At 37.3% G+C, this 22,982-nt stretch overlaps 9 protein-coding genes across 9 annotated transcripts; 4 read left to right on the top strand and 5 right to left on the bottom strand.

Annotated features, from left to right (window-relative positions):
- Nucleotides 1-1,196: 1,196 nt before the first annotated feature.
- Nucleotides 1,197-4,634, bottom strand: PHYBLDRAFT_113882 (hypothetical protein; the record flags this gene model as incomplete). Its single annotated transcript, XM_018428360.1, has 8 exons — nt 1,197-3,113; nt 3,190-3,274; nt 3,343-3,446; nt 3,532-3,861; nt 3,934-4,127; nt 4,211-4,265; nt 4,333-4,361; nt 4,496-4,634. Coding segments are annotated over 8 exons (2,853 nt in total), but the record flags the coding sequence as incomplete, so codon positions are not given.
- Nucleotides 4,635-5,222: 588 nt separating this feature from the next.
- On the top strand, nt 5,223-6,308 carry PHYBLDRAFT_79237 (hypothetical protein; the record flags this gene model as incomplete). The annotated part of the gene is made up of 3 exons (XM_018443445.1): nt 5,223-5,283; nt 5,366-5,717; nt 5,771-6,308. The coding sequence occupies 3 exons, from the start codon at nt 5,223-5,225 to the stop codon at nt 6,165-6,167; spliced, it is 810 nt and encodes a 269-aa protein (XP_018290113.1). The 3' UTR covers nt 6,168-6,308.
- A 16-nt stretch (nt 6,309-6,324) lies between these two features.
- Nucleotides 6,325-8,124, bottom strand: PHYBLDRAFT_134449 (hypothetical protein; the record flags this gene model as incomplete). Its single annotated transcript, XM_018429649.1, has 10 exons — nt 6,325-6,549; nt 6,619-6,681; nt 6,739-6,814; nt 6,877-7,136; nt 7,207-7,305; nt 7,363-7,419; nt 7,470-7,623; nt 7,676-7,799; nt 7,866-7,931; nt 7,999-8,124. 10 exons carry the CDS (start codon nt 8,122-8,124, stop codon nt 6,408-6,410), a joined length of 1,167 nt encoding a protein of 388 aa, XP_018290114.1. The 3' UTR covers nt 6,325-6,407.
- A 1,393-nt stretch (nt 8,125-9,517) lies between these two features.
- Nucleotides 9,518-10,259, top strand: PHYBLDRAFT_159237 (hypothetical protein). Its single transcript, XM_018433947.1, has 4 exons — nt 9,518-9,625; nt 9,679-9,746; nt 9,808-9,958; nt 10,014-10,259. Exons 1-4 carry the CDS (start codon nt 9,526-9,528, stop codon nt 10,103-10,105), a joined length of 411 nt encoding a protein of 136 aa, XP_018290115.1. The 5' UTR covers nt 9,518-9,525; the 3' UTR covers nt 10,106-10,259.
- PHYBLDRAFT_177756 (hypothetical protein) lies at nt 10,224-12,176 on the bottom strand (the record flags this gene model as incomplete). Its single annotated transcript, XM_018437925.1, has 7 exons — nt 10,224-10,574; nt 10,639-11,225; nt 11,276-11,417; nt 11,475-11,570; nt 11,625-11,814; nt 11,909-11,989; nt 12,064-12,176. 7 exons carry the CDS (start codon nt 12,174-12,176, stop codon nt 10,335-10,337), a joined length of 1,449 nt encoding a protein of 482 aa, XP_018290116.1. The 3' UTR covers nt 10,224-10,334.
- A 965-nt stretch (nt 12,177-13,141) lies between these two features.
- Nucleotides 13,142-15,697, bottom strand: PHYBLDRAFT_134459 (hypothetical protein; the record flags this gene model as incomplete). The annotated part of the gene is made up of 9 exons (XM_018429650.1): nt 13,142-13,715; nt 13,768-14,014; nt 14,078-14,139; nt 14,186-14,472; nt 14,517-14,722; nt 14,770-14,841; nt 14,898-15,293; nt 15,356-15,470; nt 15,533-15,697. 9 exons carry the CDS (start codon nt 15,695-15,697, stop codon nt 13,310-13,312), a joined length of 1,956 nt encoding a protein of 651 aa, XP_018290117.1. The 3' UTR covers nt 13,142-13,309.
- Nucleotides 15,698-16,070: 373 nt separating this feature from the next.
- Nucleotides 16,071-17,840, top strand: PHYBLDRAFT_125692 (hypothetical protein). Its single transcript, XM_018429055.1, has 7 exons — nt 16,071-16,222; nt 16,279-16,372; nt 16,431-16,569; nt 16,625-17,074; nt 17,142-17,347; nt 17,442-17,512; nt 17,570-17,840. Exons 1-7 carry the CDS (start codon nt 16,215-16,217, stop codon nt 17,730-17,732), a joined length of 1,131 nt encoding a protein of 376 aa, XP_018290118.1. The 5' UTR covers nt 16,071-16,214; the 3' UTR covers nt 17,733-17,840.
- A 511-nt stretch (nt 17,841-18,351) lies between these two features.
- PHYBLDRAFT_134465 (hypothetical protein) lies at nt 18,352-19,720 on the top strand. Its single transcript, XM_018429651.1, has 6 exons — nt 18,352-18,446; nt 18,507-18,584; nt 18,662-18,732; nt 18,800-18,977; nt 19,041-19,184; nt 19,267-19,720. The coding sequence occupies exons 2-6, from the start codon at nt 18,537-18,539 to the stop codon at nt 19,669-19,671; spliced, it is 846 nt and encodes a 281-aa protein (XP_018290119.1). The 5' UTR covers nt 18,352-18,446; nt 18,507-18,536; the 3' UTR covers nt 19,672-19,720.
- An 848-nt stretch (nt 19,721-20,568) lies between these two features.
- PHYBLDRAFT_68649 (hypothetical protein) lies at nt 20,569-21,826 on the bottom strand (the record flags this gene model as incomplete). Its single annotated transcript, XM_018441985.1, has 5 exons — nt 20,569-20,629; nt 20,696-20,824; nt 20,897-21,070; nt 21,131-21,551; nt 21,637-21,826. The coding sequence occupies 5 exons, from the start codon at nt 21,824-21,826 to the stop codon at nt 20,569-20,571; spliced, it is 975 nt and encodes a 324-aa protein (XP_018290120.1).
- Between the last annotated feature and the right edge of the window lie 1,156 nt (nt 21,827-22,982).

The raw sequence follows: 22,982 nt of genomic DNA on the forward strand, positions 1-22,982 counted from the left end.
CAGCAGTAAAGAAAAACGAAACTTTCATGTCTTATAGTAGGGTTAAGAATGTAATGTTACTTTATTATGAAACTCCTAATAAAGCTGTTGTTATTTTACCAGAAAACAATACGAGCCAAATTATTGTTAAGTTAAAAGGGTGCATAACCACCTGGAGGAGCTCTGATTGTCTTCAACTTTGCGTCGTTTTCAGCCCAGATAGACCATTCGAGATCCTCAAAAAGAAGTCTGCGCAACTCCCAGGCCTTCTGGAGGTTCTTGATGCTGTCAGGAGCTACACTAGATTCTGACACGTAAGCCTGTACAGCCTTGAGAGCATTGCCGAATCTGCCAGCAAGGCGCTCTTTCTTCACCTTGATTAGAAGAGAAGTGATGTCAGAGTTACTGTCGTCAGAAGCTAGTTGGTTCAATTCTGTCAAACATGTTTCGAATTCAGAATCTTGATCCTTGCTCTCTGTTACTGCAGCCCAGGCAGCTGCCTTGTTCTTCAAAGCCTTGATTACTTGACTCTTCTTCTTCTCATTTTCCTTGCGCTTCTCCTTTGCCTCGTCTGTCTCTTCCTGTGACTTCTGGCGGCCGAAGAAAGCAAAGAGCTCATTTTGATTGATTTGCTCAAGAATACTATCGGCCAAGCTGGAAATCTCCTTGGCTTGTTCTTGGGTCAACTTTGAAGGTACTGCAATAATGTTCTCGTTACGTCCACCAGCAACAGTCCAGATGGCTTCAATCTTTTGCTCGTACAGTCCGATACTCTTTCCGTGGTTTTCTTCCAAGTGGGACAATACAGACTTGAAGGCATCAGACCCAGAACTCAATTTTTTCAAGTATGAGATCTGAAGATCACGAATAGCGTCTTCTAAATTCTGCTTGAGCTTCTCATCATCAGGCTTGTCAGCCTTATCCTCTTTCTTCTTTGGCTCGGATATGGTAGGAGGAACGGGGTAGACTGCACTGTATTGACCACCATCAACTCGGTTGGAAGTGAAAGAAATCTTTCCAACAAGGGCATCACCATGCTTGGCTTCTTTGGGAAGCTCACCGAGAGGTGCTGCTACAAACAAGGCTTTGGTATCCTTTCGCTCCAAAGTCACCTTGGGACAAGTGGACTTATCAGATCTATAGACATCTGCCATCGACTTGTGAACATTAAACGTGACTGCCTTGACATCTAAATCAACCTGGCACACAGTATTCTTAAGCTTTTCCAATACGTCCTGCTCCTCGGTCATCAGTTGGAGGCGAATAGTATATTCGCCCTTGTTGTCAAGCTTAATTGTCTGGTCAAACACATCCAGGTAGCCGATAACCTTGCAGTTAGCATCATAAACAATGCCGAACACACCAGCCAAATAATGCTCGTACAGTTGGTTCATCACGGTGGGGAAACGGACGACCATGGTATTGGAAGCATCTACTTTGAGCTTATACGACAGCACAAGGGCATATAACAAAGTCTTGTCGGGAAGCATGTCGCGATCAGCATAGAGTGGTGCAATTTCGGACTCATATGGGCGGATATACTTGCGCAACTTGTTAAATGATACGCTTATATCAACCTTGTTTTCCTTGCGAATAGGGGCAGCAACATCGAGACGTGTAACCTGAGGATCAAAGTAAACAACGCCATGGCCATTTGCTAGATTTCCTGCAAGCTGAACACCATGGAATTCGAGGCTAAGATCAACAGTGTGTTTTCCAAGAGCAGACCAGAACTGAGCCAAGCAGACTTCTAGATTCAGTCCTCCGCGTACAGCGAAACGCTTTACGATCACTTCTTCTTCAGAGTCGGAGTTACTGTAAGTGCCAGAACCAAGTACAAATGAGTAAGTCTGCTTGTTTTTCTGGCTCTTCTTAGGGATAAGCTGGAGTAAATGAAGCATGAACCGGGCAGGAACAGTGTTTACAAGCGACTTGGACCGAATTGTCAATTGGCAGTAAGCAGCACCTTCAGGAACATGCACAAAGTTTCTAACGATGTCACCTGGGCCAAATGCGATCTTCTTGTACTCCAAAGAACCGTGAGAAGCCAGAACTGGCTTTACAACATATACAGGAACACGGAAGACAGGTCCACGATCGGGTGCAGTTGTATCGTAACCAAGGACCTCACCGAAATGGAATTCATTTTCTTTGAGAGCCAGGGGATCAACCTTGACCTGGAAAGAGTTTCCGCCAGAGTGAAGATAGAGGTAATCAGGGGCACTAATCCATGACTCGGTAGCAACAAGTGCAATACGTGCTTCGTAGTTGAATTTTGCACGGTTATACTTGGGATCCTCGACGTTATTCTCGGCCATAAATGTAGGCTTTACAGTGACAGGAAGATACTGTACTTGGTTGGTTTCTTCTCGCTCTCTCAGATAGATACCTCTCTGGGGACCTCTCTTTGAAACTGTTATTTCGAATGCGATATCTTGGTCATTACGGCTCTTGTATGTATCGAGATACTCCCAAGCCTTCTCTACTTGGAGGAAACCGACATTGAGAGGATCTTTTACAGATTTGGCAGATTGTACAACGGCTGCCTTGACACGGTAAGGAGAATAGTCCCGCTTTTCAGCCTTGAGACCCGAAACAAGCAACGAGACACAACCGCATGCATTGGGACTTGACATACTTGTGCCGTTTTTGAGATCAAGTTTGTGAAGTCCGTAAACTGGGACACTAGTGATAGCACTTCCTGGCGCATAGATGTCTACACCACTGTAACCGTCAGTGCAAGGGCCACGGGAAGACCAGGTGTAAGGCTGCTCGGTCATGGATTCAAGCAAGGCATACTCTGCTTGCATCTGAGAGTGTTTCACGTAAGCACCAACGGTAATGAAGCTCGAATGCATACCGGCGGGCGCGCCGATTGAACTGTAACAAGGACCGTCATTACCGGCGCTGGTGACAAAAATACAACCAGACTTGGCGATGGCTTCTTCTGCCAAGAGTTTGATAAAGTGACCATCCGTGGGCGATGCACTGGATTCGCCATAAGACATATTGGCAAGATCGACCTTGTTGATGGCCAAATGAAGGGCAGCTCTTGTAAGCCCAGGTCCGGTTTCCATAGAACCAAGACGAGCATCACCAATACGGAGAGAAACAATCTGTGCACCAGGAGCAACCTAATATTCAATATTGTTAAAGAAATCCTTATGATTAGTTTGATTACGGTGGTAGGATCCTTTTCGAATTACATACACCATTCAAGGCTGGCTCTTCAGGGAAGTTTGCGGCTGTGATGCCAGCAACATGGGTTCCGTGGCTACCAGCAAGTGTAACGATGCTAAAAAAAAAGAAAAAGAAAAATGTCAGATACGTCTATGAATGTACTCGATTTCACTGATATCATACCTCAGCAGGTTTCCATCCTCATAAATATTGACGGAAAAGTTGAGTAAATCAGTTTCACCAAATGTATGGTATTTAAATTCCTTGCGGTAGTCTGTCAAGCATGGCTGGCCTGAATGAAGAAAAAATAGCTTAAATTGGCATTTTCCATAAATGGAAACCTTATCCATGTATGGACAGAAAAACCTCTACCTCTCCCCTTTCTTTTTCTAAACAAGTCTGTCTGTTCTCTTTCTTTGTCGAACTGTTACCTCTTAAATCACCAGACTCTTGAAGATCGATGACAGCTCTCCAGTCCTGACCATCATTGAAGACTACGCAGTCCAGGATAACACCAGGATCTTCATACTTATCTTTCAGTCCCTTGAGGACCTCGACACGGGTCTCTAAATCAGCAAGTTCAGCTGCCACAACTGGGTCGCTAGTCAGCTTGGATGAGTTTTGCTTTGTGAAAGAGCAGACCCGAGCCTTTGCTTCATCAACAAGGTGAAGGTGTCGTGCATCAAATGCCTTGGAACGCTCCTTAAGAGTGTATAATATATATGGTTAGATATCGATAAATAGTACGATGTATCTTATACTATGACAGCTTACTTTCTTCAGGCGGTTGACCAATTCAGTGGGGAAAAGCTCATAAGCTGGCTTCACACCGACATGGTATTCGCCGGAAGGGCATTTCCAAGTAGGATCAATGATAAGTTTTCTTCCACTCAATGCCTGAATATAGGTCAACTTATCACCGTCTTCTTCGGTTTGGGCCTTGACTATAGCTGACGTGTTTACGTCGCCTAATAGAAAATCATGAGTGGTCCATAATATATATATATATTTGAGCCATATCCGATCCATTAGCTATTTATTATATAGCTACCTCCTCCAGTGCAGTCAACAATATCGATTATCTTGGGCTTTCCATCTGTTGTGATCTAAGTCATGTTGTTAATACTTGCTATAAGAGAATACATATTGCTTATATATGTGACAGTGATTTACCTGCATACCGGCAGCTCCAGGATCGACACCTATAAGATATTTAAGCCAATATACATAGGTATGTTTTAATCTTGGTGTGAGTAAAAGTACATTTGGAATGTATGTGTGCGTATGTGCAAGGGTTTGGTTCGCAACATGATTCGAAATCTTATTGTTTATGTACCTGTGTCGAGGATGGCAATCACTGTGTTGCGACCATCGTAGTTGGGATACTTTTTAATAAATGAGGCTGCCTGAGTTTCCTGCTTTGGCATAAGCCCATTAACAGGGTATTCTTGGATGTATTTAGAGATTGAGGTCATGAGGTGAATGAAGGGTGAACAAGAAAAGTAAGAAAGACAGGTACGTACGCGTATAGATATACTTTCAATTGTCCATGGTTACAGCTCCGACATTGGACCCAGTCCCGGGTAGTCAGTAAAGAAGGGTATTCATGACCCACCCGATATATCTCAAATTCCCTAAAGACAGATTTAATAGGATTCTTGAGATCTTATACTTGGGAATTAAGCACATGCTATGAGAAAAGCACGCAAATCTTCATTATAATACAAATACCTCTTGTCAAATACCGACACCTGATTGCCTGTCTAGGAGCATTTTACTTGCAACAAGATAAGGTTGAGGCGGAGCAATGGGCTCATTTCAAAGTAAGTTAGTAGGTGTTTAAGATCAGTTAATGCGTATATTTTGTCTCAATTCTCGCACAAACATACACGTACACACACACACCAAATAAACATAATCATCAGTCGTTCATTATATTGAAGCGTCATAATGTACAAATAAGGAATGTTTTTGTTTTTGCTTTAAACATTAAATCAAGAAATTTATAGTATTCTGGTTAATTCTTCTTTATTTCCTTTATTTTTTTTTATATTTAATACAATATGAATCCTTCTGATGCAAATGCTCCCGTATCATTCACCCTCAAAGGAAAAGTAGCTGTTGGTAAGTATTATATATTAATTATAATTAATTTATATACCACTTACTAAAGCAAAGGCATAAACATAAAATTGACGTGTCAAAGTAACGGGTGGTGCGCGAGGCCTGGGTTATGAAATGATGCTTGGACTGGCAGAGAATGGTGCTTCTGTAGCCTGCATTGATATCTTAAAAGAAACAGGCACAAAGGCAATTGAATGTATTCAACAAAAATGCTCAGTTCAGGCATCTAGCTGGGCCTGCAATGTTACTGACGACAAAGCAGTGTCAAACGTATTTGATCAAATTTTTCAAAAACATGGCAGAATTGATATATTAGTTACTGCAGCTGGTATTAATAAGATGTGTCCTGCAATTGAATACACTGCTGTCGACTTTCGAACAATATTTGATGTGAATGTGAATGGAACCTTTTTTTGTGTTCAACAAGCAGCAAAGTAAGAATCTTTAATCACAAGAATACATATGAGGGCCTAACACCACAGAGTAGGAGAATGATGGAAAAAGGAACAGGAGGATCAATTATTACTATTGCTTCCATGTCAGCCCATATCACCAATCGTCCTCAGTGCCATGCCCCTTACAATGCCACCAAGGCGGCTGTTCTTCAACTCACTAAATCATTAGCTTGTGAATGGGCACCTCATAATATTCGGGTTACAGCTATTTCACCTGGTTATTTTGACACAGAAATGAATCAAGCTATATTGGACCAACAAGGAGAAGGAGGAAAGGCTTTGCGGAAAGAGTGGGAAAGTCTGGTTCCAAAAGGACGTATGGGTATGCCTCATGAGCTCAAAGGTGTTGTTGTATTTTTGGCTTCGGAAGCTGCTTCTTACGTTACTGGTACAGAAGTAATTGTTGACGGCGGATACACCGCATGGTGAAAGCAAATACGTATCCATTAAATTATGATGTTTTGTATTTATATATATATATATTCTTATTACTATTATTATACGAAATACACCCCTTTAAAATACGCCCTTGTTGGTAACAAATAAACAAACTTTAAGTAGTGTTACATGTGTTTTTTTTTGTTTTCTATACAATATTTGATATTTATTTACACACGGCGAAAATAAGGGTAAGACAAGCATGAATCCAAAGATGAAACATCTTTGAGTTTAGAGAGAATTGAAACGTCTTCTGCAGATGTCGCTTCCGTATTCCATATATTCTTTACGAGTGACAAATCTTTTTTGTAAGTCTGCCTTTGTTCCTAATGAAGCTAGTCTGTTTCCTCCTTTCCATGCATATCCAATAGGGCTATTTTTTTTTTAAAAAATAATAATAATAAGAATAAGATATACGATTTCATACAAGCATTGATCTTACTCTTCAGGAACAGCAAGTCGTAATTCATATTCACTAGGTACCATCACACGCAAGTCTTGTTCGCTACAGTAGTTATAAATACAGTAAGCATCAAGTTAAATTTGACCAAATTGTGCATACATTCGTTCTCTGTAGCCATTGAGTTTTGCGTTTCCTCCTACAAGTACAATGTTGGCGTAGAGTAATCCATGATACTCTTTACAGAAAAGTAAATAAACACATTCAATTCATTCCCAATTCTTTCTATATATATTTTACCTGGCTCACATGCTTCAATAGCTTGTGAAATAGCCTCTGGTATGCCTGCCTGATTCATTCCGATATCTGAAGGATTAAAAAGAATCTCTGGTATCATGAAACGCTCATTATTCATTGGCAATATTTGATCTACTGATCTATCCAATGTTTGATCTGATTGTTTTTGTTTTTCTTGTTTAGGTCTAACATGCCCTTGACTATGGTGAGTAAAGTCAGGTAAAACATATTCTTGAATGATGGTGTTTTCTCGGTAGCTTTTTCTGTTCAAATAGAATTTTTTAATACATATACGTACTATGCACGGTGTTTTGAAAATAGTTTAATAAGTACCTGCATATGTCAAGATCGGAATATATATCGCGAGAGACAAAGCAACAAGTTTCTTTTACTTGATTGATAATATATGTCTCTTCCATCATATCATAATGGCTATCAATACACAAGAAAATAAGTATTTACTATGATTAATATAGCCAGGTTACTTACCGAAAAGATACAGTTTCTTTAAGTTGATTCGTTAATAGTTTACCGCCTAGGTTAATTCTAAGAGAGAGAATATTAGAACCAACTAAACGATTTTATATATTAAATACCTTCTTATCGCCTTTGCCACAGGTTTTCCTTTCACAAAAGGCACAATATGAGTGAATGAAAATCCAGAATCTACTACCACACTGCAGTCGGGAACGGATCCTGGCTTATCTCCAAAGAGTGATCCAAGATCATTGAAAATACACAATTGGGGTCCTAATATCCAAGAATGTAAGCAATATGCTTCATGTTTTATATGGTGTTCTACCTATAGTACGATAGCATGAAGCAAATTCGTATTCTTCGAATATCATTTGGTCATAGGCTTCTTGAATGGTAGGTAAATTAAAGCATGGCTCTGTAATCACCAGGCGACTCTCTTTTGAATCAACCTAGTACATACACACACACCAAATATTGGATTGCGCTCATAAAAGATAATAGCAGTAATATATTACCTTGAGAACATTTTTATATAATCGATCCCATATGGTACGTTCAACTCCCCAATTTGTCAAGAAACCCTGACACTCAATTATTAGCCAAACATAAAAAGCACAGATAGCTCTTTATTATAATATCTGTGCTTACTCTCTCAAAAGGTAATCGATAAAATAGTGAAGAGAAGTCTGAACAATCATCAAGCTGATCCCCAATAAAACTTCTGTTATCTGTTCTTCCTCGAATAATGGCATTTTGTACTAGTCTATGATTCATCATAAGGCTTCCAATTCATATTATATTAATGTATTTTTATGCTAGAGCCTTGCCTGGGATCATTCATTGTCGAACCAGAGGCAATCCCTGCTTTGATTGTATAGGCCCCATGATCTAATACAACTGTTGATCGCATCTCGATAATTACTAAAAGGCACACTTATGCACTTTCTAAACAGTATTAGGCGAAAAAAATAAAGTCACGTGAAATATATGTACAATACGAGTTAGAGTCGTGTCTGTAGAGCAAATACCGGCATATCAGTTGAAGTAATTGTATGACCCAATAGGGTAGAATCTTTATACGGTCTTTCAGATTCATATGTTTTAAATATAAAAAGAATCGACCCATTTTTTAACATTTTCATATTCAAAATGTCGAGCGTCAGCTGTACCAAAGAAAGAAAGTACAGGGCAATGACATTCAATTTCAGTAAAATAAAATACTAATATTATTGAAAAATGATTTAGCTCTAACTTTTCTCTCGAAGAACTTGGTGTATGGGCATTTGATACGTTTAAGAATCAAGATAAAATGAAGCTTGTATCAACCAGTGCTATATCGAAAATTATTTACTACGAGAGTAAAGAAAAGAAATGAAAGTATCAAAGCCGAATCAATATTCGAACAAGCAGCTTACTCTTTACGCGTTGCCTGAGCCTTTGAATGCAATCTTAGAGGATATGAAAACGTTTAATTATCATTTGTATTAATATAATCCTAATTCTTAAAATCCAAAAAAAAAGATAATGAATATTGGCTGAATATCTAAACCAATATGGGGTTGATTGTTTTTTGGATACTGAAATTAACTCTTCAAAACTTTAATGGATATTTATATGTGTCTTCTCACTATTCTTTTTCTGTCAAGCTTGTACAGCTATAAACATTGGCTGTTTTTGACTAAAATTCTCAAGAAAGTTAGAATAACTGACTATTTCACCAATTGATTTATCTTGACTCATTCTGTACAATCGACTTTAAGGATATGTGTGGGTCTTACTTTGGGGCCAATAGACTTGCCTGAATTTGAAGTAGAAATACTATAATTCTTTGCTTTCAACTTGTCTGTAATGGTTTTTTTTTACATTATTTTATTTTGCTTGCCTAGTACATAGAAGAATAACTAACATGTCTATATATAAATATTTTATTTCTTTAATATAAATACATCCATTCATATTCTAATATACATATTTAGTATTTTGTATTCAGTGATCATTCGTATATGGGTCTATAATAAATAAAAAGAATTTTTAAAAAAAAAGACTTATCTTTCTGCCGCTTTAAAATTGTGCACCCAAGAGCTATTGATGATGATGTCATCACAACTAAATCTGCGTAAAAGTCTTGTCTGTTGAAATAGTCGTATTTGCTAAAGTACTGGTTTTTCAACAACAATGGCAAGAACCAAACAAACCGCCCGCAAATCCACTGGTGGAAAGGCACCCAGAAAGCAGTTGGCTACTAAGGCCGCCCGCAAGTCTGCTCCTACTACAGGTAAACAACATCTCTCGTGTTCATCCATTCATCCATCTCTTCATAATAATTAGGTGGCGTTAAGAAGCCCCATCGTTATAAGCCTGGAACTGTCGCTCTCCGTGAAATCCGTCGTTACCAGGTATATGATTACAGCAATAATAAAAATGATTGATGATCTCTAATACCAGATGATGCTTTAGAAATCTACTGAGCTCTTGATCCGCAAGCTTCCCTTCCAGCGTCTTGTCCGTGAGATTGCTCAGGACTTTAAGACTGACTTGCGTTTCCAGTCTTCAGCTATTGGTGCCCTCCAGGAGGCTGCCGAAGCTTACTTGGTATCGCTGTTTGAAGGTAATATTACACTCAAAGCTAAATGAGAAATGTTTGGCTGATCTGTGCGACTTAGATACCAACCTTGCTGCCATCCACGCCAAGAGAGTAACCATCCAGCCCAAGGATATCCAGTTGGCCCGTCGTCTCCGTGGTGAACGCTCTTAAGGTGTATAAGTATTACGTTACGTAGACTTTATCTCCCTTTCAGACCAACTTAAGTAGACATGTCCCAAAATCTACTTTATTTTATTATTTGATATATTATCCAATTATTGAAGTCAACAAAGCTTTCAAATGTCTTCCATTTTATTATGTGTATAATTTTCGTCTGTGTATGGGAAAAAATGGGTCCATTACATATTCCTTTCGTCTTGTTGTATATTATATTAAGTGGTTAAACTGATGATAATGGTTCTAAACGAAGCAAATCCTCGTGAATGGCCTTCATAGCGTGTAATGCCTTTGATTGTTCAATCACACAAGAAATATTAATTTCGGATGCTTCCTGTGAGATGATTTCAATATTGACGTTGGCTTTTGCCAGGCTGCTGAACATCTTGCCCGCAATTCCCACTGTCTTTTTCATCTGAGAGCCCACTAGTGATAGAATAGCCATGTTGTACATAACATCTACCTATTTCAAAGTAGAGGGTTGCTTAGATAACGCTTTTGTTATCTTTAATATCATATTCATTTACCTGGCCCAGATTTTCCAGTTCGACCACAGCGCTATCCATTTTGCTTTTCAAAATATCAGCCTCCAGGGCAATTGAGACATGAACTTCAGAAGTTGATATCAAATCAACGACCATGTTATATTCGTCGAGTATGCCAAAGATTCTAGCAAGAAAACCGTGACTGACACTCTTTCTGTTGGAGTGAATGTTCAATACGCAGATACTATCCTTTACTGTCACGGCCGTTGGGTGTTTTTGAGTAAGGATATGAGCACCACTGTCCGAGAAGATACATGTGCCCGCACCAGTTGGGTTTTCGACATTCTTGATCCGAATAGGGATATTAGATCTAATGACTTGCTCCATCGTGAATGGGTGGATTACTTCTGACCCATAATACGTCAATTCAGCTGCCTCTTCAGGTCGTACAAAGGAAAGAAGTCGAGCACCCTTAACCTTGCGAGGATCAGCTGTAAAGATACCATCAACTTCTTTCCATATCTGGAGCTCTTCTGCCTTGAGACCAACAGCTACCAAAGCAGCACATAAATCTGTGTATCCTCTACCCATTGTTCTCAACAAACTTCCAGGTACATTTCCAAAGAAACCTAGATAGATCAATTTAACATCTTCGTATTCATTACATTTATTTCAGTACCCGTCACGATAGGCACTTTATTGCCACATTGAACAATACGCCTGGCCATATGCTGCGAAACGTGGTCGTAAAATGTCTGGTCCAAGCCATTAAATTCCCCCACAATGATATTATTCAGCACAACAAGTTCTGTGTCAATTCCCTAACATATTAAGCATATGAATATTTGTTTCTGTAAGCTTAATATGCTGTATCTTACCCGGTCCTTCAACACGGCTGCCACCAGTGTACAGGCCAATTTTTCACCCATGCCAACAATGACATCTTTGGAGCGGGGAGAAATCTCATCAATGATCTTGATTTAAACTCCATTAGATGACAACTTCGCCATGGAAATCGTATCTCCTACCTCAGCAGCTTGAAGAAATGATCGGAGTCTAAGGCAATCTTGATGCAATTGTGCTTCGAGCTCCTTCAAGAGATCTTTATTTTTGATGAGAGACCTTGCGACATTAATATGATCATCTTTGATATCCTTGACAATTTCAAGGTAACTGATAGACCCTTCTTCCAAAGCCTCTTCCGCTGCCTTAAGTAGTCTAAGATTAAGTTTAACAAACATTTATATGCATACACACATTCATACGCACACCCATACGCAGGTTTTGGGGTTTTCAAGAAGTGTTTGCTTACCTATTAGTTGTTCCTGTACTTTTCTCCTCCCCGCTCCGAGCAGAGCATACTACTGCAACACGGTGACTGTCCATGTAGGATCTATATTGGGGTAAGGATTGGCGCAGGCAAAGAAGAAAAAAGGAAGAGGTGTCTTTACCGTACTCAGTACTTACGGAACGATGGTGGACGCAATAGTCTCCAAAAACTTGCCTACACTCGTTCCTCCGTACTTTTGGACTACCCATGGATGATCTGATGGATTTTGACGATAGGAAGAGCTAGGCATAACAAGCAAATGGAAGAAGAGAAGAGAGAAATTAGCTTTCTGGATTCGTTTTTTTTTTAAGATTAGCTCATTATTTAAAGTCACACCTTAAAAGAGATCATCTAACACTTGTACTGGATTTGGAAAAGTTCGCACAGTCGAGATAATTTTACATTTTTGACAATAGAAATTTATAGTCATTGATAGAGTTTCTTGTAAGTAAAAAGAATCCAACGGTGTATTCTTGTAAAAAAAATCAAATATTCTTTAACGGTCGTGTCAATTGGGTTATGCCTGTATGTTCTTTTAAAATAAAATAAAAGTATTGTAAAAGAGGTATTTTATAAAATAGATTGATTTGATTGGTATTCCAAGAATATTATTTAATTGATTACTTTTACTATACTATATTATATTAAATAGCTACTATTTCTTCATCCTAATCTAATTAGCAGTCATTTTCTCATATCATATTAACTATTGTTGATGAAAAATATGGCTTTGTTGTGGAAGCGACCTATTTGTTTTTGTTAGTGTAGTTAAAGTTAGGTAATGATCAATGAAAGCGTGTGAAATTAATAAAAAAACTGAATGAATCGTAGAAGAAAAGGTACAAATTATAGAACATATAACACACAATATATTTTAAGGAATCGCAAAAATGACCTTTCTAGAATCATAAGCCCATAAAAGGGCAAAAGATCAATAATAAATCAGTACAATAAAGCCGTTTATCTCTCTTAAAAAAACGCCAGTAGGTCTAAAAAACAATATTTTTTCTGTTGGAACGGATAAAATAAAAAATCAATTTTATACTGTAGTCAATTGCGCAAAGGCGTTGCTTAATCTGAAATGCAGATATTCTTACAAGGCTTTATATTTTTTATAGGTATAGTACTATTTCTTAATACTTGACATTTGATCAATTTGTCGCAAGCTTCAAATAATGAGCTGCTCTTGTGAAACTTGCTTAGACTACTTTTATAATACATTGACCGTATTTGAAATCCTTGGATTTATCCATTTATTATCAATTATAGCTGTAAAGATGCAGAAAATAGAAATCCAAACGTGGTAATTATCAAACATATGAAATTAAATTTTAAATGAAATATTCTCAAAAATTTACACAGTTTTTTTTTAAAAAAAAACTATTATTGCCTTGTTCTATCTTGTTCTCGTTTCGAACACTCTGCATCACTCGCTGATGTACTTGTCAAAGGTCCTTGCTTATCAAGAAAGTAAAGCACATCATCGCCAATACTGGACTCTTTTGTCCAATTGAAGATCTTGCTATCATCCAACCACTCAGTGGCTGCAGTATTGAGCCATTCTGCTGCTATTTCTTTGAACGTCTTCTCGCCCTCAGCAAGTTCAGATACAGAATGTTTGGTAGAAGGATCAGGTCTAAAAACATTATTAGGATCAAAATCACCAAAGACTTTGGGCCCATAATCATTGATCAGTTCTGTGATATCTTGTGATAATTTCTCTCGGGTTTTTCGAAGATTTTCTGTGCTATCAGGATCTACGAGAGCAAGGTAAAGGGGTCGCAGAGATCTATAGAGGGAAAGTTTGAATATCAAGCTTGAATGTATATATATAAACTTACTTGAATACATCTACGCCATTCTCGCCCCATCTCATACTGCAATAGCTGACAATTGGAAGCAACGTCCAAGTTGCTAATGGCAATCCGATTTTGTAAAGCCACTTCCAGTCACTTCTTAATGCAAATACTAAGGCCAGAATAGTATAGAGGCCATACATGGTTGGTAACAAAACCAACCCTACAAGAAATTTCCAGGTTGCAAGTACATCTCTACCAGCAATTTTGACAGTAGAGCTAGCAAGTGCCTCTGCAATGAATAAAATATAAAAATTTAGCTAGTTGTCAACCAAGCTTGTGAGAGAATTTATACCTTTTGCTTTCTTGGCGCTCAGAAACTTGGCAACAACCAAAATAGGAAGATTGAGTATACCTCTAAGCAATCATTAGATAAAACAAAGGTAAATTAAAAGGATCCTACCCTGGGAAGGCCAGTAGTCCCCAAACTGCCAGAGTAAGAAGGCGATAAACGAGTAAAAAGAATGTACGCCAGCCACGAAGGTTGATGCCAGGGACTTGATGGTCTTTCAGGCCATGATACTTAAGGAGCTGATTGTATGCAAGAACTTTGTGCTGGAGCTCAATTACTTTAGGATCGTCCTTGTATAAGTTATAGCCAATCACTAGACGGCGATTTAGGTCTACGACTTGCGCCAAATGAAGCTTGCGGTGCGCAGGCTTATAAAGACGCCGCGCAGCTTGGATAACCTGGAAGTATTAGCATATATCTGAACCATTTAAAAAACACTTACCATCAATGTTTGCTCATTAGAAGCATTAATTGTCACACTCTTCAATGCATAGTATATTGTGTTCAGTAGACTTGCACATGCTTCTCTCTTTTCAGTGCCACCCATCTTAAACTTTTCCACTAGTTCACTCGACACAGTAATAGGCTTTCCAAACTCAATTACAGCTCTTGAGCGGAAACGATGAGCATGAAAATAGTTTAAGCCTACTCAAAATTAATTAATTTTTTTTTCTCCAAATGTTTTCTTTTATTACCACATGGAACAATCTTCACATCCATTCCTGGATATTTTGCCATTGCACCTAATGCCATAATAGATACTCCAGCTAAATGGAATATACGATTAATAATTCTGTTATCATGGTCACTTTCTTTATATTACCTTTAAATGGAAGCATCTCAGCTCGGTCGTGGCTGCCACCTTCAGGAAAGATGGTTATACACTGGCCGTTGTTCAATTCATCATATACACGTTCATATACAGAGTCCTGTTCAACATGAGGAACACACTTGTATGCAGTTCCCTCTGGTTTGCAAAGAACATGTACAGCCCGTTTATCTGTGACATCAGACTTGACTATCAATTCTGTATCTGACAAAATCTTCACCACTTCAAACTTTCCGATTCCGCGAGGCAAGAATATTGAATCTTGAGGTTGTAGTTGAGACAAGAAATGGGTATCCATGCCAGAGATAACCCGGGGACTAGACTTTGGGTTCAAAAGTTGAATTCTCCCACTCCCTTCTTCAGCAATGTCCTGAGGACGAACAACTGGGACTAAAATGTGTTTCGAAAAGCATAAAATTAGTATTAGCCAATTAAATACAACGCGTACTTACTGGCATGAACCATGCGTGCAAGAAATCCAACTGCTTTTTGTTTCATCGATTTGGCCGCAATTAGGAAAGACACTCGGCGGTGACATTCACGCATTACGATGAGGGGATCGACAAACTAAATGAAAAGATTTAGACATGAGTATCTTATTTTATGCATTAGTAGAATGAATATCTTACTTGACTCGCATGAGGCGCTGCTACAAAGATTACCGGGCCCCGTCGAGGGATCTTGTGAGATCCACGGGGTCTGATCTCTCGAAAGAAAATATCTAGCATGATGTTGAATAGCCATAATACACAATCATAAAGAAGATCTGCTCTCTGCCTTGTTGAATGCTTCATGGTGAGACAACAGTTTATGCTGTCATCTAAAAGCAATGCCTTGTGACAGGTATCTAATGCAAAACGGCCATAAATGGGAAGGATCGATAAATACAAGCCACCCAAATATTGGCATTTTTAACCTTTTTCTATTCCGGCGCACGTGTGTATTACTTCTCTGTCTTAACCATATACTTAATTAACCATGGGAGGCATCTGGTCAAAAGAAACAAACGATACAAAACAGGAAGTTGCAGCAACAGAGGGGGTTGCTACAGTTGAGACCTTGGGTTGCTTAGAAGAAAAGCCTGGCGAGAAACGAAAGAACACAGGCAAAGACGACCGCCCAAAAGGCAAGCGCGTGAAGACCGCTAGCCAAAGAAAAGAACATTTTGAAAAGAAGGGTTCATGGAAGGCTAAAGAGAAGGAGGCATGGGGTGTTAAGAGAGAGGTTGATCCTAACCAGCCAAAGGAGCCTCGCTATCCTAAGAAGAAAGTAGCATTGCTTATTGGTTTCTGTGGAACAGGATATCAAGGAATGCAAATGTAAGACATATATACATTTGATAGAGATATGTATATTCTGATTTATTTTTCAAAAGGAACAAGGATGCAAAGACAATTGAGGGTGCTCTGTTTGATGCTATGGTAAAGGTTGGTGCGATTTCAAAAGCCAATTCGGAAGATGCTTCAAAGGTAATACACAATTTCATAAAACATCAGGCAACACAGATTTATTCAAGTGTTACAATAGATCAATTGGATGAGAACCGCACGTACTGACAAGGGTGTTCATGCTGCTTGCAATGTTGTTTCTTGCAAAATGGCTTTCCCAGTGGAGGATATGACACCACTTATTAATGCAGAATTGCCTGAACAAATCAGAGTCTGGAGTAAGATATTAACACCCTTGTAATATTTGAAAAATTATTTATATGGTGCATTTAGACTATGTTCAAACCGCTCGTTCCTTCCATGCCAAGGTTGCTTGCGATTCAAGAATCTATGAGTACTTGCTGCCAAGCTATGCCTTCGCCCCTCCCAAGAAATACATACTCACTACTGAACCAACTTCGGACACCGATGTTATGGTCAGCGGAGACAATGGCCAGACTAAGCGTTATGTTGCACGGAGTACTGCTGAGGAGCTCGCTACTTTGGATTCTTATAGAATCGACCAAGACACCTTGGAGAGATTTAGAGAGGCTTTGAGCATGTTCGTTGGCACCCATAATTTCCACAACTACACCATTGGGCGTAGCCCAACCGATAATAGCAGCAATCGCTATATCATGAGTATTAAAGTTGATGATCCTATATATATCAATGGCTGCGAATGGTTGAGTGTTAAACTACAAGGACAGTCATTTATGTTGCATCAAATCCGAAAGATGGTTTGTAAGTTCTAAAAAAAAGATAAAATGGGGTATGGCCTGATGTGATATATACGTGGGATTTGATTTAGCAATGGCTATTCTGACGGTACGAAGCAAGACACCTCTGAAGATCATTAAAAATTCTTTTGATAATGTGCGGATCAATATCCCAAAGGCACCTGCCGTTGGACTTTTATTGGAGCGCCCAGTTTTTGATTCATTCAACAAAAGTCTTCAAATGAAAGATGCAACATTCAATGCGGTCCGTGAACCTGTGGAATTTCATCCTTATAAGGTAAGTAACATTATCAGGAAAAAGAAACTATAAAGTTTATTTAACCTTATATATATATATATGTATATATATAAATATTCTTTGGACTATTAAGGATGAAATTGAGGCTTTCAAGCAGAAATGGATTTACAGCACAATTTTTGCTGCAGAAGCAGTTGAGAGAGGGTAAGATCTGAAGTGAACAAAATACTAAGTACTGATTTTTTTTTAAAAAAAAAATAGTTTTGATACATTCTTGCGGACCGTGGACGCTCATTTCGGTCACGAATTCAACTACTTGAACTCTGATGGTGAGATTCCTGATGAGTGCATTGTATATACAAAGTTTTCAGGTCAGACAAAGAAGAAAGATGACTCAGAGGACGAGATTGGAGCCGAGGAGTAGCATACTGTGTAAAGCATATTATTTAGTACAAATTAATGAAGTTTCTTGAGCAGATTAGCATATAATATTAAATGTTCAATAATAATAAACTATAAAACCTTTTAACATACTTTTATATTGGATGGTATTTTAACTTATAATGATATATAGACGTGGGTCCTTTAGATAATATATAAAGCTAATATATACTATATTATACCTACTATATATAACCCTGGTAAAATTCATATAAGTAATACATTTGTATTTATGGAAAATAAATACACTTATTTAAGGTTATAACAATGTGCGACAAATGAATTGAAAATTAAACAATAAAATTTAAATCTATGGTTATTCTATAGAAGGATTTCATAGAGTACTCAAAAATCAAAGAAAATGTATATTTTATACAGTCAAAGTAACTTCAGTAATGACATATAGTTGGACAGTTCCTATTTATTAAGCATGGCGTCTACATGAATATTCATTTCATGCAAGTTGAGATTTCTTAATTGGATTCAATAATTCCGTGACTTGCTTTTACCACTATTTTTACATTTAATATTTTAAAAAAAAGTGACAAGCTCAAAGAAGAAGAGATTGCAACTTCACAAGACGCTCACCATGGATGGAACTAGTGCCGCAGCCGCCGGGACTCCAGATGAAGAACCCCCTTTGGGATTGTCTGCTACCGAATGGAAGTTCTACAAGTTTGTGAAGAGTTCTACAAAGGTATTTTTCTGATTTGAATATACTCTTCGATGTGTAATGCTTACAATTGATAATTAATAGGGTGTTAGTCTTAGTGAGCATCCCCCTGGGATGGATGTTACAGAAGCACATCTTGCCATGAACACTCTTTTGAAAAAGGTAATGATAAAAAACATCAAGGGGATCCCCGGAATTAAACGATTTGACGATTGCCATATTTCTGGATTTTATTTTAGAGTGCCATTGAGATCATGTCTTTGAATGGCGAGAATCTTTTACGTGCTATTGATCTAAAGGATGCTGAAAAGTGGGTTTTTTTATTATGTAAAAAAAAGGAAATCGAGTTCACTAACCATCTTATTTCAATTTTTTAGAGCGAGTAAATTAGACGAAGAGGGACGTTTGGTGTTCAACGCTATTCGTGCAGCAGGAAATGTGGGCATTTGGACAAAAGATCTCAAAAAGAAGACCAATCTACATATGATTGTTCTAAACCGGGCTCTTAAATTGCTTGAACAAAAGCATGAAATCAAGGCTGTCAAGCATGTCAAGGTTAGAAATGGATCAAGAAATGAACGAAAAAAAATTGTAATTACTCACAGCAGAAGGCTATAGTTTCCTACCCGAAAGATCTATATGCTCTTTAACACTACTCCATCGAGTGAAGTTACAGGTGGTGCGTGGTATACCGATCAAGAACTTGATACAGACTTTATCGACAGTTTAAAGGCAGCCTGTCTCAAATATATTACTGCAAGAGTAAGCTTTTATTTATTTATTTTGGGAATGATTATGTGTGTGTGACTGATATATATATATATATCCTCTTGATGAATTGTAGAGTTTTCCACGTAATGAAACAGTACGTGATGCTGTTTTTGGTGCAGACCATGAGCATTACCCCACTGCTACAGAAGTCAGAAGATTTATTACCGAGTCTCGTATTTCTTCTATCGAACTCTCTGTGAAGGATATTACTAGTTTGTTAGATGTATTGGTATATGACGGTACAATTGAGAAGAAATCACCATTTGCCATTGGTATGGAAGACTTTAGCGACGAAGAAGATGGAGATGAAAATGTTCAGTGGTCATACAAGGCTGTCCGCAAGACAACTTCACGTCTACCCGTTGAGGCATTGACAGAAGTTCCATGCGGACGTTGCCAAGTATTCACATTCTGCTCAGAAAATGGGCCAGTATCACCTTTCAATTGTGAATACTTTAAAGTCTGGTTAGATTGGTAAGGAGGGAAATGCTGAAATTAAATCTATCACCATCCTTGCCATTCCTTTTTTTCTATTTTGTTTTCTTTCTTTCTTTTCTTGTCATCATTACAATCATATGCAACAACGCGAATATTATAATTTTTATATTTTATTGCACAGAACACTTTGATGCATTTTGGAATAGAGTCTGCTTGCGTCTTAAATTATAACTTCAGAGAGTTGGCGTCTAATAGCTGAGCGAGGGAGACATATAGTTAATACCAAGATTTCCTTTTACTTCATAGTACTTTTATTGGATAATGCTTTGGTTTGTATTCAAGCTTCTAGATTCTTGCATTATTTTCGCTGATTGCTTCCAAAAGCTCCGATTTAGATGGCATGAAATTAACTTGATAGTAATAATCAGACTACTATATACCAAAATCTATAGTTCCTCATCGTCTTGGTTGTTGACGCAAAGAGAAACTTGGACAATTGATAAATAATTGAAATTTAAAGAAAATATATATACATTATAATATTTCTGCTTGAGATTGAGACAAATCAGGAGGTTTTGTTAGATAAGTAAGAAAAAACCGAGACGATTGTACTTTGTAAACTAAATTGTTTATGTCAGCTTTTTTTGTTGAGGCTTTTGCCCCAGTAAGTCTCAGCATATCTTAATACACATATAGCTAAGTTTTTTAAGTAATCTACTATCAATAATCGCCTATCTTTGACTAAAACAGTTTACTGTACATACCATAACTTTCTCAATTCTCTCTTATTCGTCTAAAAAAATCCTCGTTTGTCTCAATCTTAAGTAGAAACACTGTATTATCCAATAAATCTCACCTTTGAATCCCAGGTAGTTTTTTAAAATTAAAATAAGGGATTGAAACCCCTTATTAAAATGAAGTTTACTAATTCTCAATTTTAGTCTTCTTTATCGAATTGTTGGGTGTGGAATATTGGGATGATTACAACCAATGTCTCCCTTTATTTTTATAGTAAGAATATTAGATATTTTCTTATATATTTATTCAAATTTGTATACCCTTACATTATTTCGTCAACTGCTTTTGATGGCTCCAAACTAGATGGTGTAAGTACAAATGGATATGAGTCAGGCTCGCATACGCCATCTAACTCTGTGTTAACAGCTGAGACGAGGAGGAACTTTAGAGGGGAACTTGGATAATCAATAGGAATATCGACTAAAAAACGCAGATTAATATACCGATATATTGTTGGCTATTGTAACTTGCCTTTCACAAGTACTGGTGCATCCGTATGAGCTTTTGCTATCTGTTGAGTAAATTTGGAATACGATTCCTCCTGATAGTCGACCATATTTTCTTGAACTTCATCTGGTATTTCTACAGATATATAGAAGGATATAGAAAGATAGCTGTCTATATCAAGCCACACCAAATTGCTACCATGAATCTTAATTATCTTCAATGTTTGCACCAAGAAATTGAATTTGAAAACTTACTCTACGATACGAGGAACCCATTCCTCTATTATTTCTTTTCGCCCTATGTACGATAGGTACATATAATCTTTTTGCTCTTTAGAATGTGTATTTTCCTCAGACAAATCCAGTGAATGCGTTGATACTGCGTCTGTATAGTCACTATTAGACTCTTCTTCTTTATATTCATCTAAAGAATTTTCGAGAAAGCTGGTGCTGTGTTTTTGTTTTTCTTGTGAACTATTCCCGATTGAACTATATTCACATATAACTTTCCAGATTATTTGAAGCCAATTATGCAAACACCCTATGCGAGTAAGATCCCACTCGTGTGGAGGTAGTAATAATGAGAATTTATCGAATTCACTCAAATATTCTTTGGGATAGGTAAATATAATATCGGGTGGGAAAAGGTAATCTTTGGAATCAAAAACAATTTGACCTGGTGTAAGTTTTTAAAGTAAAAAAAAAAGTGTTCTTGTTAGAGGCAAGATTATAGTATTTCCGTCTGTCCAAATATTTCATACATGTCACTTCTACGAGGTCTCCTCGCTTGAAGTTGACCTCAATTCTGTCTTTGTATAAACTATTGCGGTCAATGGTTTGATCTGGGTCCACAAGATGATTGATGAACATGTACGATGAGGAATTTTCGCATGCATATTCAATTGCCTTTTGAACAAGAGGATATAATGCATCATTTCGTAAGTGTGCCATGATATTTGATTTATTAAAATGTTTCTTTTTTAAATAATAGTATTTTTTTTTAAAAAAAAAAGGCAAAATAAAAAATAATATAGAGTTAAAGATATACTTTTGTAACCGTGAAGTTTGAAGTCATTTAATTTTAAGCTGGGAAACAGGAATACGATAGTCACAATTTTAACTTTTTAACACAATCCAAAAATTATTCGCACAGTCTTAATACCAAATGGTCCTATTATTTTCTTAACTTGTTTGCATAATTTTGGAACTTTATAATATTATATATACAAAAGTATGCAAAAGGTTTCTAGAAATAAATATATATATACGTTTTTAAGCTCAAAGGCAAGACAAGAAGAAAAACGCAGTGTATGAAACAAAGGAAATCTTTCAATTTAGAGCAATCCAAATAAACATATTATTTATTAAACAAAGACCCTGTCTATTTAAGAAAATTGGCTAACATAGTACCTAAATTAATCGTCAAAGAGAAGTAAATAGTTTTTTTTGGGCATTTATTTTTCTACAAGCAAAACCATTTGGAGAAATAAGACATAAAGTACAGTTGTTTGGCAATAGAACCAAGCGATAGATAATACAAAAGATGTTACAGTTAACAGGTTGAATCATAGAGAGGAGTATGTGAGAGTACTCTTGTTCTGTATTAAAGAACACATATATACAAATATACACACAAATGTAGCATATGTAGATTATAAAAGAAAATTCAACTTGTTTCAAATGGCATAGTTTTGACTGGTCGATTTTTTTGTTGGGTTTGTTTTATAGTTACTATCAATGTTTTTTTTGGTGATGTTCATATAGATGTTGCTGGTTTTTGTTTTTGTTGTTGTTGTTGATATTCTTTGATGGGTGTTATTGGTGCTACTGATATTCAATATTTCTTTTTCTTTTTTTTTTTGGAGATTTTGACAGGTAGTTCCTTCTTAACTGGAGCCTTTTATACTGTCATTATTTTAGGTATGGGCACTTGCAACGTTCATGTCCATAGATTCCACACCAAGTGCTATTTTTTTTTGACTAAATCAGTATGGTGATATATATAAACAAAAGTGTTTACCATTGGCCTCCTGTTGTATCAATGTCTGGAATTCCATAGCTTGTAGGTGATGTGCACAAGTGAGCCCGCTTATTAAAGAGAACGATT

The sequence above is a fragment of the Phycomyces blakesleeanus genome (genome assembly GCF_001638985.1).
Source record: "Phycomyces blakesleeanus NRRL 1555(-) unplaced genomic scaffold PHYBLscaffold_14, whole genome shotgun sequence".
Taxonomy (NCBI): Eukaryota; Fungi; Mucoromycota; class Mucoromycetes; order Mucorales; family Phycomycetaceae; genus Phycomyces; species Phycomyces blakesleeanus.

Bases quoted from the DNA above. Each gene is read 5' to 3' on its own strand.
- PHYBLDRAFT_125692 (XM_018429055.1), top strand. The intron at 16,570-16,624 runs GTAAGATATTAA...TGGTGCATTTAG, and splicing joins TGAACAAATCAGAGTCTGGA to ACTATGTTCAAACCGCTCGT. The intron at 17,348-17,441 runs GTAAGTAACATT...TGGACTATTAAG, and splicing joins TGGAATTTCATCCTTATAAG to GATGAAATTGAGGCTTTCAA.
- PHYBLDRAFT_159237 (XM_018433947.1), top strand. From the start codon at position 9,526: ATGGCAAGAACCAAACAAACCGCCCGCAAATCCACTGGTGGAAAGGCA. The intron at 9,747-9,807 runs GTATATGATTAC...ATGATGCTTTAG, and splicing joins GTGAAATCCGTCGTTACCAG to AAATCTACTGAGCTCTTGAT. The intron at 9,959-10,013 runs GTAATATTACAC...TGTGCGACTTAG, and splicing joins CTTGGTATCGCTGTTTGAAG to ATACCAACCTTGCTGCCATC.
- PHYBLDRAFT_134465 (XM_018429651.1), top strand. From the start codon at position 18,537: ATGGATGTTACAGAAGCACATCTTGCCATGAACACTCTTTTGAAAAAG. The intron at 18,733-18,799 runs GTGGGTTTTTTT...TCAATTTTTTAG, and splicing joins GATCTAAAGGATGCTGAAAA to AGCGAGTAAATTAGACGAAG. The intron at 19,185-19,266 runs GTAAGCTTTTAT...GATGAATTGTAG, and splicing joins TCAAATATATTACTGCAAGA to AGTTTTCCACGTAATGAAAC.